Source organism: Epinephelus lanceolatus, chromosome 22, assembly GCF_041903045.1.
Source record: "Epinephelus lanceolatus isolate andai-2023 chromosome 22, ASM4190304v1, whole genome shotgun sequence".
NCBI lineage: Eukaryota > Metazoa > Chordata > Actinopteri > Perciformes > Serranidae > Epinephelus > Epinephelus lanceolatus.
Window position 1 is genome coordinate 18,477,087 of NC_135755.1, and position 12,916 is coordinate 18,490,002.

Below are 12,916 nucleotides of genomic sequence, written 5' to 3' on the forward strand. Positions count from 1 at the left end.
TTGTGCATGTGTGTGTATTTCAGGCCTGTGTGTATATGACAACAAAAATTAAGTTCAAAAATTAAATTTCCCATCATCTAACTAACTAAATAAATAAATTATACATCTGATAAAAACTAAACTGAAACAAGCAGACTCACTCTGTAAACCAACTGAAACTAAACTGATTTAAAAGCAAAACTTAAACAGTCTGTAGGAAAATGTGTCATCAGCAGCTTAGGTTAATTATCGCACATTATGTTTGTATTTTATGAGCTTGTTAAAGTTCCCATCACACACCTGTCACATGATCTCTAATCTGTGACCAATGTAGGACAGCTGGTCTGGTTCCCGTCATTTTCTGTCAGGCAAACAACCACTGCTTTATTTGAAAGATAACATTCAGCGGGGTAAGGTCTTCACTGTGCCCTGATGGTTTCTTCTTCATTCATGCGTAGTATGGAAGCACTTTGAATGTTTATAATGCCCTTTTCTGAGGCCAAACACTCAAACCATGGCACATTTGTACTGCAATGTGGAGCGGCAGCATTCCTCAGGTCAGACTGAGGTGAGTCCACTATGTGTTTCAGGTGTGTCATCAGTGGAAAATGTTAACCATTGGACTTAAACACCACACCCAGCCAAACACACAACTTCCCTGTGAGAGAACTACTGTTATGTGCTCCCATTGTGGGTTGTGTCATAAATGCTACTATTCTGAGCTCAGGTTACAGCGGGCAGAGAGAGAAGCCAGCGCTGTGCTCGGGAGAGGGAGGGTTCAGGCTGATGAATAACTGTGTTGACGTTACATTTTCCTGTTTCACAGCTAGCCCTGTAATGTATTCATAACTCACTCACACAGCGGGAGAGTCACCTGCTCTGCCGTCACCAAGGACTGAAGTGTGACTGAACAGCCTCACCTAAGAGAAGCAGCTGTGAGTATGAGGAATATGGAGGAAAAGCTAAAACCGACAATTTATTGTGTTGTGAGAAAGACTAAGCAGGTGAATGACAGTGACGTTAATTGGTTTAAATAGCTAAGGTGTGGATTATTCAAAAGGGGAACAACCCTTTTTCTCAGGTATATGACACATCTGCAAACATATGTTCAGTGTAGAATGAAGAAAATGTGCTGTTTTTGAAATATTACCTAATATTTAGTGTGAACTTAAAGCAGTTTTAAAGTTACTATTTAATTCATTTTGTGCTGTATAACGTATCTTGCTTAGAATGACCAACAATAGCAGTTTTGGACCAATAGTTAAATTGATATAATTGTAAAAATCATATTTTCCTGGTTATTTTGGGACTGATTGATGAGTTAAGCTGCAGGTCGTGCAGATTTGTTTAATCAGATCTATTTAAAAGCCTTAATACTTACCCTGTGAGTTTGTATTTGTATGGATTCAAGAGAATAATTGGATTTAATAATAAAAAAGAATCGACTAAATATATATAAATATGTTTATGTTGTGGTTCTATAACTGTGGATGACCAGGGGAAAAAATGAAGTGAAACAAAATTGAATCTATGTTATATGTCAGCCCGTCATTCCAGCCGTCAAATACCGCTGCAATAGTCCCATTTCCACCGAGCAGTTCAGATCAGTTTGGACCCATTTTTTCTGTTTCCACTGTGAAAAGTTGTGGATGGTACCAATGGAACCGTTCTGTACTGTCCCCATTTTTGGTCCCCCCTCTGTTGGGGTACCTAGCACACAGATCTGGTACTAAAAGGTGGAGCTGTGAACACTGCAGTCTGTTGATTGGTCAATAGAGGACGGCCACTCTGCTCAGGGCTGAGTTGTGGCTGGTTTTGGGGCTTATGTGTAACCAAACGCTGCTGGTGCAATGTAATATAAGGAGCTGGAGAGTCCCTGTAGGGTGGGAAGGAGGGCTGGTGGATGGGTCCAACAAACCACGGACTTTCACCTTTGAGCCTGATGTTCACTTCCTGTATAAATGTAGAGCCAAAACCTGACCATGTGCTTTTGTTGACGTCCTTGTGTTCATTGCAAATTGTCAACAACAGATGCAGGAGGACACCTACGATAAGCATTTTTAGAGCTTTTAGCGAGATGTTTGAAACCCAGTTGGACCCCAACCCAGTCTGCACACTTTTTGGTCTAATTTTGAAGGAATCCTGTGCTATCTTACCAAGTAAATCCCACGCGGTTATAGCTTTCACTTCTCTCCTGGCAAGACATTTGATTCCTCTAAATTGGAAGCAACGTACTCCCCCACCTTTTTTTCATTGGGTCAGAGAGTTATGTATTTGTTAGAGTTAGAAAAAAATCAAATATACCCTCGAAGGGTCCTCTCAAACCTTTTAATTAGATATGGAGTCCCTTTTTGGACTTTTTTTGATTTGCTACAGGAACCCCTTGATAAAGAATAACATGGTAGCTATGAATGGTGCACTACAGCAACATTTTCCTTTTCCCCTCTCTTTCTACATTTGAGTAATCAATACAATTATTTTGTTCTGTTAGCTTCCCTTCTTTACCTGAATGTATCTTGTAGCCTGTACAACACATTCTCACTCCGACCTCATAACATATTGATGTGCTTGGTCATGGACTCTCCGTGTCCAGATATGATGTGCAAGGTACCCTGGGTATGTTGGTTGTTCTGGACAGTCTCTTTCAAATCAAATGCACTACGTTGGTACAACACTGCAATTGACGTTTCTTTACTTCAACAGCAAACACACATGGTTGGGTTTAGGCAACAAAAGGAAGTGGTTAGGTTTAGGAAAAAAGAACAGGGTTTGGCTTTATAACCTTACAGGATACGAACACTGCTCTCTTGGGTGAAAGTCGGTGTTTGTTGGACCCATCCACCACCCCTCCTGCCCCCAGCTGAACTATTGCCTCCTTAACTTGCATGCTTGTCTCGCCATGTTTCCTCCTGATCATGCCAACGTTAAAGGACGCCTTTTTTCGTTGGTTTCTGACGCCGCAAGTCACTGCCCAAGCGCTGGATTGTGACATCGGAGCTCACCTGTAATTCTGTGGATGGGTGGTCATGGTGATGGGGATGGAATCAGAAATTCTGATTTCAAGTTGCCAGTATATATGATGAGCAGTGTTTCTTTATAGTCAGGGGAGGAATGGTTGAATTGATGTCAGATATACATGTTTTGTGGGATAAAGACACTGAAAATCAATAAAACATATTTACAAAAAAATAGTAGGTGAGCTAATACCTAGCTAACATTATTACTCTATTGTTAAAATGGCATTACATTGGGTGAGAAGTGCATTACGAGTTGTCTGGGATGCGAAACTTAAAGTTTAGGGCTTGGGACTTGACTTTGGACTTGAATGCAATGACACAATAATTACTTGTGACTTGCAAAACAATGACTTAGTCCCACCTCTTACAGCCTGATTTCTTTTTATAGCAAGCAGCAATAATAATAATATTTCTAACTTTACTATTACTACATGAGTACCAGAGTTGGTAGCACTGGTAACAGGGTGTTGGTGTTACTGGTGTAATTATGTGAATGTTTTCTGTTGGAAGTGTGGGTGTGTCTGTTGTGTGTTTTGGGGTGTGAAAACAATGACTAATACATGAGGCACACCAAACAGTGCAGGGTGTATGAGTCCTGCATTTCAAGACGTGCATATATACACAGTCATGGCGTTACATAATAAACACATGAAGTTACAGGTGTTTTACTCAACTGTGTTTTTTAACATGTCATAATGGAAGCTGACTTATAGTTCTGTGTTTGTTCTGTGGTTATTTATCTTTATATGCACTTCCTCTATCAAAGATCTTCCTGAGCAACAGATCACCTGACTTCCTTTTTTTAACTGTTCCGCAGACAATGGCCTCCTCAGGTATGTTACCAGAGAAACAGTTCCAGTGCTCCATCTGCCAGCAAGTGTTCACCGACCCGGTCACCACTCCCTGTGGACACAACTTCTGCCAGGCCTGCATCCAGAGTGTGTGGGACAGCAGCAAGGTCTGCCAGTGCCCCACCTGTAACAAATCATTCACCCCCCGTCCTGAAATCGGCATCAACACAGCCTTCAAAGAGCTGGCGGACACGTTTAGAAACATTGTCATTTGTTCGTCAGCGTCACCACTGTGCACGGCCAAACCAGGTGAGGTGGTGTGTGATGTCTGCGCGGCGACATCCCTGCAGGTGAAGGCCCTGAAGTCCTGCCTGGTGTGTCTGACCTCGTACTGTAAAGCCCACCTGGAGCCTCACCAGAGAGTCGCCACCTTGAAGATCCACAAGCTGATCGAGCCGGTGAGGAACCTGCAGGAGAGGATGTGCAAGAAGCACGAGAGGCTGCTGGAGATGTTCTGCAGGGATGAACAGAAGTGTGTGTGCCAGTTCTGCACCGAGACCATGCACAAAGACCACCAGGCTGTTACAATAGAGGACGAGAGTCAGGAGCGGAAGGTAGAGTATATACTCTGTATCACAAGGGTATGGGCAATAAAGGTTTCTGAAGACCAAAATCAGTACTAATGCCTGATAACAATATTGCACTCATTTGCTCAGGGTTCAAAGGTTTAATGAAATCCCGAATGTTTTCCAAGCCTTGTGTCTAATTCCACATCTAATTGTTTCATTTCTCACAGTGTTACTAACTTATAGCCTGTCAACTGTCAATTTCCGCTCTGTTTTGTTTAGGTCCAAATCAAGCAGACTGAGGCAGATTTTCAGCAGATGATTCAGGAGCGACTGAAGAAAGTGGAGGAGATCAAAAACTGTCTGAAGCTCAGCAACGTGAGTCTGAAAATGAGTCATTATCTTAATGCATCTGTCTTGTTTGAATTCAGCTGGTGACGTGAAGATTTCATCAAGTATTAGCAGCTGCAGCAGACTGTGATGACAGATTATACTATACTGATGATTAAAAACATAATGCAACAGTAAACATCAGATTTTCTGTGCCATGCAGAATCAAAGAGCTGATGCTCAGACTGGACTGATTTATCGCAGATTTATCACTGAAAACAGTGCTGCTTTCTCTAACTCTACAACTTATCTGTAGTGGTAGTGAAAGGCATTTTAGGAAATATAGGGAATCACAAACAGACATACAGTACAGGCCAAAAGTTTGGACACACCTTCTCATTCAGTGCGTTTTCTTTATTTTCATGACTATTTACATTGTAGATTCTCACTGAAGGCATCAAAACTATGAATGAACACATGTGGAGTTATGTACTTAACAAAAAAAGGTGAAATAACTGAAAACATGTTTTATATTCTAGTTTCTTCAAAATAGCCACCCTTTGCTCTGATTACTGCTTTGCACACTCTTGGCATTCTCCATGAGCTTCAAGAGGTAGTCACCTGAAATGGTTTCCACTTCACAGGTGTGCCTTATCAGGGTTAATTAGTGGAATTTCTTGCTTTATCAATGGGGTTGGGACCATCAGTTGTGTTGTGCAGAAGTCAGGTTAATACTCAGTCGACAGCCCTATTGGACAACTGTTAAAATTCATATTATGGCAAGAACCAATCAGCTAACTAAAGGAAAACGAGTGGCCATCATTACTTTAAGAAATGAAGGTCAGTCAGTCCGGAAAATTGCAAAAGCTTTAAATGTGTCCCCAAGTGGAGTCGAGAAAACCATCAAGCGCTACAACGAAACTGGCACACATGAGGACCGACCCAGGAAAGGAAGACCAAGAGTCACCTCTGCTTCTGAGGATAAGTTCATCCGAGTCACCAGCCTCAGAAATCGCAAGTTAACAGCAGCTCAGATCAGAGACCAGATTAATGCCACACAGAGTTCTAGCAGCAGACCCATCTCTAGAACAACTGTTAAGAGGAGACTGCGCCAGTCAGGCCTTCATGGTCAAATAGCTGCTAGGAAACCACTGCTAAGGAGAGGCAACAAGCAGAAGAGATTTGTTTGGGCCAAGAAACACAAGGAATGGACATTAGACCAGTGGAAATCTGTGCTTTGGTCTGATGAGTCCAAATTTGAGATCTTTGGTTCCAACCGCCGTGTCTTTGTGAGACGCAGAAAAGGTGAACGGATGGATTCCACATGCCTGGTTCCCACTGTGAAGCATGGAGGAGGAAGTGTGATGGTGTGGGGGTGTTTTGCTGGTGACACTGTTGGGGATTTATTCAAAATTGAAGGCACACTGAACCAGCATGGCTACCACAGCATCCTGCAGCGACATGCCATCCCATCCGGTTTGTGTTTAGTTGGACGATCATTTATTTTTCAACAGGACAATGACCCCAAACACACCTCCAGGCTGTGTAAGGGCTATTTGACCAAGAAGGAGAGTGATGGAGTGCTGCGGCAGATGACCTGGCCTCCACAGTCACCGGACCTGAACCCAATCGAGATGGTTTGGGGTGAGCTGGACCGCAGAGTGAAGGCAAAGGGGCCAACAAGTGCTAAACACCTCTGGGAACTCCTTCAAGACTGTTGGAAAACCATTTCAGGTGACTACCTCTTGAAGCTCATGGAGAGAATGCCAAGAGTGTGCAAAGCAGTAATCAGAGCAAAGGGTGGCTATTTTGAAGAAACTAGAATATAAAACATGTTTTCAGTTATTTCACCTTTTTTTGTTAAGTACATAACTCCACATGTGTTCATTCATAGTTTTGATGCCTTCAGTGAGAATCTACAATGTAAATAGTCATGAAAATAAAGAAAACGCATTGAATGAGAAGGTGTGTCCAAACTTTTGGCCTGTACTGTATGAAGTACAGAGGTACCTACCACAAGGTAGGTTAAGTGAATTTCCCATTGAGAAAGGGACAACACTTCTAATGGTATATTTTGTTTAAACTTTGAATATTCATATTCATAATTTTTATCCCTGTCCAGGCAAGTGCAGAGAAGGAGATGAAGGAGAGCGACCGTCTTCTCACGTCTCTGATTCGCTCGATTGAGGAGAGACACACTGAAGTCCACACAGAGATCAAGGAGAAGCAGAAAGCAGCGGAGAGGAGGTCAGAGGAGCTCGTCGAGGAGCTGCAGCAGGAAATCACTGAACTGCAGAGGAGGAACGCTGAGCTGGAGGAGCTGAGGGACACTGACGACCATCTGCACATCTTACAGGTTATAATCAACCTTAAACTGTGGTGATGAATAGTGATGGCCAAATGAGGCCTCATGAACCACTGTCTTTATTTTCTGATGCCACCAGATGGTGCTGTCTGTTCAACAAAGGTTTGAAAGCACACTTCATTGCCAGTCCTTCAGCCTTTATCTTTAAACCAAGAGCGCCATCTGGTGGGGTCAGAAAATAAAGAAAGTGGTTCATGAGGCTTCATTTGGCCATCACTAGTGATGAATACTGAGGTTTTAACCTAGGAGGGCTGATAGGTCAGGTGTCAGGAGAGGGTTAGTCCCAGTTTTAACATCATATAAACAATATTCACATTTCTTCTTCTCTGTGTTTTCCTCTGATAGAAGTCGCCCTCTCTGATGTCACCTCCACCCACCAGAGAGTGGTCAGAGATCAGCATCCACCCTGAATTGTGCGTGGGGGCGGTGAGGAGAGCGCTGTCTAAGCTGGACGACACCTTGAAGAATGAACTGGACAGCCTGAAGAATGAAGGTAAAATATCTGGGCAGAGCATGACACTAACTGCATGTAGTGATGGCCAAATGAAGCCTCATGAACCACTTTCTTTATTTTCTGACCCCACCAGATGGCGGTCTTGGTTTAAAGATACAGGCTGAAGGACTGGCAATGAAGTGTGCTTTCAAATCTTTGTTGAACACACAGCACCATCTGGTGGCTTCAGAAAATAAAGACAGTGGTTCATGAGGCCTCATTTGGCCATCACTAACTGCATGTGATCATCATCAAATATTACAGTCAAATTCATGACACTTTTTAATTCATAACTTCTCTAAAGTTTCATGTTTTTAACCAAAATGTGTCACTGAAACCACCCAAACTGATTTTTATCTTCCTGACAGAGATAAAGAGGATGCAGAAATATGCAGGTAAGATCTCAAATATAGCTATGTTAAAGGCCATTTAGTGTGTTTGAAAAGCTTTGATTTTGTTGCCCACTTGTGGTTGTCACAAAAAAACACCATGGCACAGAGAAACAGCTGACAAAGATTAAATTGACACACAGATGCCACCAATATTCACTAATATTGGCAGATTTTTTCTACGAACAAAAACTATGTCAACAGAATTATATGAACAGTACTATAATCACATACAACGTCTACACATAATGGCTCGAGATTCACTAATTTATTTTATTTGGATTATCCTGCAGTCTAAGTTCATTTAATCATTCATTGATTTGCTCACTTCTGTCACTTTCTTATTTACCTTCCACCTTCAGACCAATAGCTATGCGTGGCTAAAGTAGCATAAATATCTGGCTTTATGACTCATAGTTATAAAGTTTAGTAGTGGTAGCAGTATAGTAGTGGTAATAGTGGTAGTAAAGTAGAGCATATTCCTGTTGGTATCTTATCTGTAAGTGATGTAATCTTATCACTGAGCGATGTGTAATCACTGACGCTAGGTGTCTATGTCAGGTCTGGAGGTCATCAGACCCAGAAATGAACAAACATTAAATCAGTGAAATAATCAGGCTGTTCTTATGCACTGTTCATGTGTTTTCCTATGAAATGTAAAGCATCAAAATTCACGCATATCCTAAGTAACCATGAGCCAGTAATTCCTGTATAATTCAGATATTTGGGCAGCCTGCAATCATGTAACCTACGCGCTGACAGGAGTAAAGAAGGAAGGGGTCCATGTAATGCGGCAGGTTAGGGTGGTGGATGTGTCACAAAACATAAGACTTTCTCAGTAGACTGGTGTTTCTTTTCCTAAACCTTACCACAGTAACTTTACATTAAATATGTAACTTTATGTTCAGTTTGCAATGTCATCCACTAATGTCACTAATTCATAGGATATCATACAAAGGGCTGAGGAGATGTTGAAGTATGACATACATGTGACACCAAAAGTATGTATTTTGCAATTTAAACAATCTCCAGTGACCACACAACCATTACATATTAATTATTGTAAATATATATTTACTTTCTTGAACAAAGAGAGTAGTGTGTTAAAATAATCTCTGCCCAGTCATCTGTCCAGATTTGCCGAATAGGAATTCCACAAGGTTCAACTTAGGGCCCTTTACTTTTTAGTTTGAACATAAATGATTTACCTGACAGTTGCAAAAGAGTCAAATGTCAAATGTATGTGGATGACACAATTATATATGTGTCTGCAAAACCCCCTTAGATAGAATAGAAAGAAGACTAAACACTATGCCCAATATATTCTAATTTACTTCTGCCATCTAGTGAACACTTATGCAAATACAGTGTATACCGAATACTATTTCATCCGTTTCCTCTCCGAAACTGGTGAAATGGTTGCACCTAATATAAAATGTAATAAAATGTCAGAAATGCACTCGTTAACAGGGCATTGTCTGTTGTCTTAACACGCATTTAACGCGTTAGGGCGCTATATATTTACCTGTTAAGACGAACAAATTTTACTTACTAATACAAATGTCAAGACAGACATATAAAGCCATATGGCTCTCAATGTTGTCGGAGTCGAGGTAGACATAGAAGAGTTAGTAGTAGATTTTGTATTAAGTTCTCTCCATATCATCTCTTCAGTTGACGTGGTTCTAGACCCGGACACTGCCCATCCAAACATCGTCCTGTCAAGTGACGGAAAGCAGGCGGGCCGCGCTGAGCTGCTACACATTGTGCCAGATATCCCTCAACGCTTTGACCCCGTCATTTGTGTCCTAGGCAAGAAAGGCTACATGTCTGGGAGGTTCTACTTCCAGGTCAGCATCTTCTTTAATTCATTTTAGAGTGTTTTGGAAATCAACTCTGTATTCTCTGTCAATGTTTCATACTCTCTTGTAATTTATCAGGTGGTAGTAGCAGCAAAGACCTTCTGGGACCTGGGCGTGGTCAAAGAGTCTGTCAACAGGAAGGGGATGATCACCTCCAAGCCAGAGAACGGCTTCTGGACGGTGCGGCTGAGGAACGGCACAGAGTATCGCGCTTTGGATTCCCCCTCAGTCCATCTTCCCCTCAAGGACAAGCCGCAGATTGTGGGAGTGTTTACGGATTACGAGGAGGGGATTGTGTCGTTCTTTGATGTGGAGACCAGGTCTCATATCTACTCTTTCACTGGGTGCTTGTTCTCTGAGAGGATCTTCCCCTTCTTCAGCCCGGGTGTTTATGATGAAGGGAAGAATGTAGCGGCATTGGTTATCACAGCTGTTAATCCTGAGACGTAGACTTGAAGATGAACCTTTGACTGTATTCTGAAGTTGCAAGAGAGATTTTGACTCACAGAACTGATTAGTAATGAGTTAAGTCTTGTTTGTTTGTTTTTTTGGTATCTGGGTTTCTAGTGCAGTTCTCAAAGACTGTAATGCCCCACATCCTCTATACAAGGCATTATGGCCTTGAACCTACTAGCCATAATTGGAAATGTTTCAAAGTTGCTATTGACTCTAGAAGTTCATTTGAACTAGGGTAATATTTTCTTTGCTCTTCCTGGAAAAAGAAGCATTCAGAGCAGCAAAGACTGGACTAATGAACCAACCATGACGACCATGACAGTATAGAAGTTACTATGGTTCAGCAATGAGTGAATCTACATTATATATAAAACTGCACAGGATAGCTGACTTAAGGTGACGTCCAAACAAAGCACAGAAAGTGCTTATGTACAAAAACATCCTGATTTATAATACAGTGGGCCCACGTGTCCCACACCTTTATAAATCACAATCAACTCAAAATTTGGCGCAGTGAGCGAGCATCGTGCCCCATCTATAGATAGTGATGGCCAAATGAGGCCTCATGAACCACTGTCTTTATTTTCTGAAGCCACTAGATGGCGCTGTCTGTTCTACAAAGGTTTGAAAGCACACTTGTGGTTCATGAGGCTTCAGTTGGCCATCACTATCTATAGGTGTGTATAAATGGCCGCTGAAACACCCTGAATTAACATTCATTATTAAGACACCACACAAAGACAAGCATGGAAAACACTGCAAGAGGTAAAGGTAAAAAACAAAACTTCAAACAATGTGAAGTTGACTGAAAACCGAGGGATGTTTCAAGTTGACTGTCAGACAGTTTCAGTGACTGTCTGAAATAAACACTCTAAATGAGGGATGCAGCTGCCATAGTGCTGTTTGACAAACAATCTGATTTTCATGACTCAAATGATTTGTGTAAATATCGGAACTGGCTCATAAGCCACTCATCATCGTTGGCCAGTAGGTCAGCGCCAAATAAGCCATTGTGCGTCTTTACACACTGCGATCGCTGCTTTTTATACCCATCCATCAACTAATGGATTGCATGTGAAACCAAATTCCCTGATTGTAACTGAGGGGCAATTTTGGCCAACGAACACAGGGGATAAATATTAGTAAGGCTGACTAAACATGTTATTTGTTTACACTTTTTCTAACAGTGAAACAGTGCTTTACAATGGCATACTAGTGATGGCCAAATGAAGTCTCATGAACCACTTTCTTTATTTTCTGACCCCACCAGATGGCGCTCTTGGTTTAAAGATAAAGGCTGAAGGACTGGCAATGAAGTGTGCTTTCAAACCTTTGTTGAACACACAGTGCCATCTAGTGGCTTCAGAAAATAAAGACAGTGGTTCATGAGGCCTCATTTGGCCATCACTATGGCATACAACGCATTTAACACACAGTGATAAAAAAGAATTTAAAGCCATAAAACAAACTGATAGTAATATGTTTAATTTTAATATGTTATACAGGGTTATTTGTATTATTATGCATTGTCCCAAGGCCTCAGGGGAGTTGAGGGGGTTTACATAACAGCCCAATACGGATGTATTTTTTAGGAGATTGGATTGATCTCAAATGAAACTAAAGCAATTGGAAGTAAAAAACAAAACACAAATGTAATTTGAACTGCTAGTGAGTATTTTGTTTTTTGAGGGCCTAATTTAAGGACACCTTTGTGACACCTACTTTTGTGCCAAACTTAAATGAATCATCAAACCCACGTAAATGATACCGACATGTTTACAGTTGTCTTGTGGACTCTACATGCTTAGCATAGCATTGTTTGTGTAATGGAAGCTTGAAACTGAATTTAGACACATTGTATTATCATTCAAGAGGTGCTGATTTACTTTATGCAGAGTTGGTAACAACTTCAACCTTAATGATCAAAATGTTTTGACATTAAAGCCTTGACTGGCATGTTTGAATCTTGTGATTTTTTTCAAATAAAATCCAAAACCTTTTGCATCAGTCCCAACAGAGCCTCAGCATTTCCATGTGCTTTGCATTCTTAGAGGACGCATGCCAAAACATGCAAGGAGAATAAAGAAGGAGGCATTCGATAAGAAACACTGTACTCACCACTATGTCAGTGTCTGTGCAGCTCATGTTGGAACTGCACTCACTGATTTTTGACCACTTGGAGGCAGAAGCACAAGGTGTATACACAAGACTCAAACCCTAAGCTCTTACAGACCTAGGACCAATTCCATTTCTTCAATGGAATGCGCTAAACCAAGGGGAAGGGCCAAGACAAGGGCTAAGGGGAAGAAATGGAATTGCTCCTAGGTCTGTAAGGGCTTAGGGCTTGAGTCAACGAGTCTGTAAGGGATCCATTTGGGATTGGGGGATCCTCTTAGCAAATGGCTTGCATGCATTTGGAGTCTTGCTTCTGGCCACCTGAGGACTTTAACTCCGATATTCACTCAGTTTAGTTCTGTTTTGGTGTTCACCATCTCCTGAGGAGAATATGTGGCATCATTAGCTGCTAAATGCTCAACTAGCCAGTTAGCCAGTCAGGTATCTGAAGCTAAGCAGGTGGAAAACTGTAGGTTTTTAGAGCTTTTTCTCTAAGACAGGTTGATAAAGGTGGTGAGACTGTAGCAATTATGGAAATTTGTAGACTTAAAAA

The 12,916-nt window shown here is 41.5% G+C and overlaps 1 protein-coding gene across 1 annotated transcript; it reads left to right on the top strand.

Annotated features, from left to right (window-relative positions):
- Nucleotides 1-702: 702 nt before the first annotated feature.
- Nucleotides 703-12,262, top strand: LOC117272808 (E3 ubiquitin-protein ligase TRIM39-like). The gene is made up of 8 exons (XM_033651878.2): nt 703-914; nt 3,814-4,401; nt 4,636-4,731; nt 6,806-7,039; nt 7,394-7,541; nt 7,910-7,936; nt 9,605-9,780; nt 9,871-12,262. The coding sequence occupies exons 2-8, from the start codon at nt 3,817-3,819 to the stop codon at nt 10,240-10,242; spliced, it is 1,638 nt and encodes a 545-aa protein (XP_033507769.1). The 5' UTR covers nt 703-914; nt 3,814-3,816; the 3' UTR covers nt 10,243-12,262.
- The last annotated feature ends 654 nt before the right edge of the window (nt 12,263-12,916 follow it).

What these genes read in the sequence shown, in the direction of transcription:
- LOC117272808 (XM_033651878.2), top strand. Translation starts at nt 3,817, where the DNA reads ATGGCCTCCTCAGGTATGTTACCAGAGAAACAGTTCCAGTGCTCCATC. An exon ending in ACGAGAGTCAGGAGCGGAAG is followed by an intron (nt 4,402 to 4,635) that starts GTAGAGTATATA and finishes TGTTTTGTTTAG; the next exon opens with GTCCAAATCAAGCAGACTGA. An exon ending in ACTGTCTGAAGCTCAGCAAC is followed by an intron (nt 4,732 to 6,805) that starts GTGAGTCTGAAA and finishes ATCCCTGTCCAG; the next exon opens with GCAAGTGCAGAGAAGGAGAT.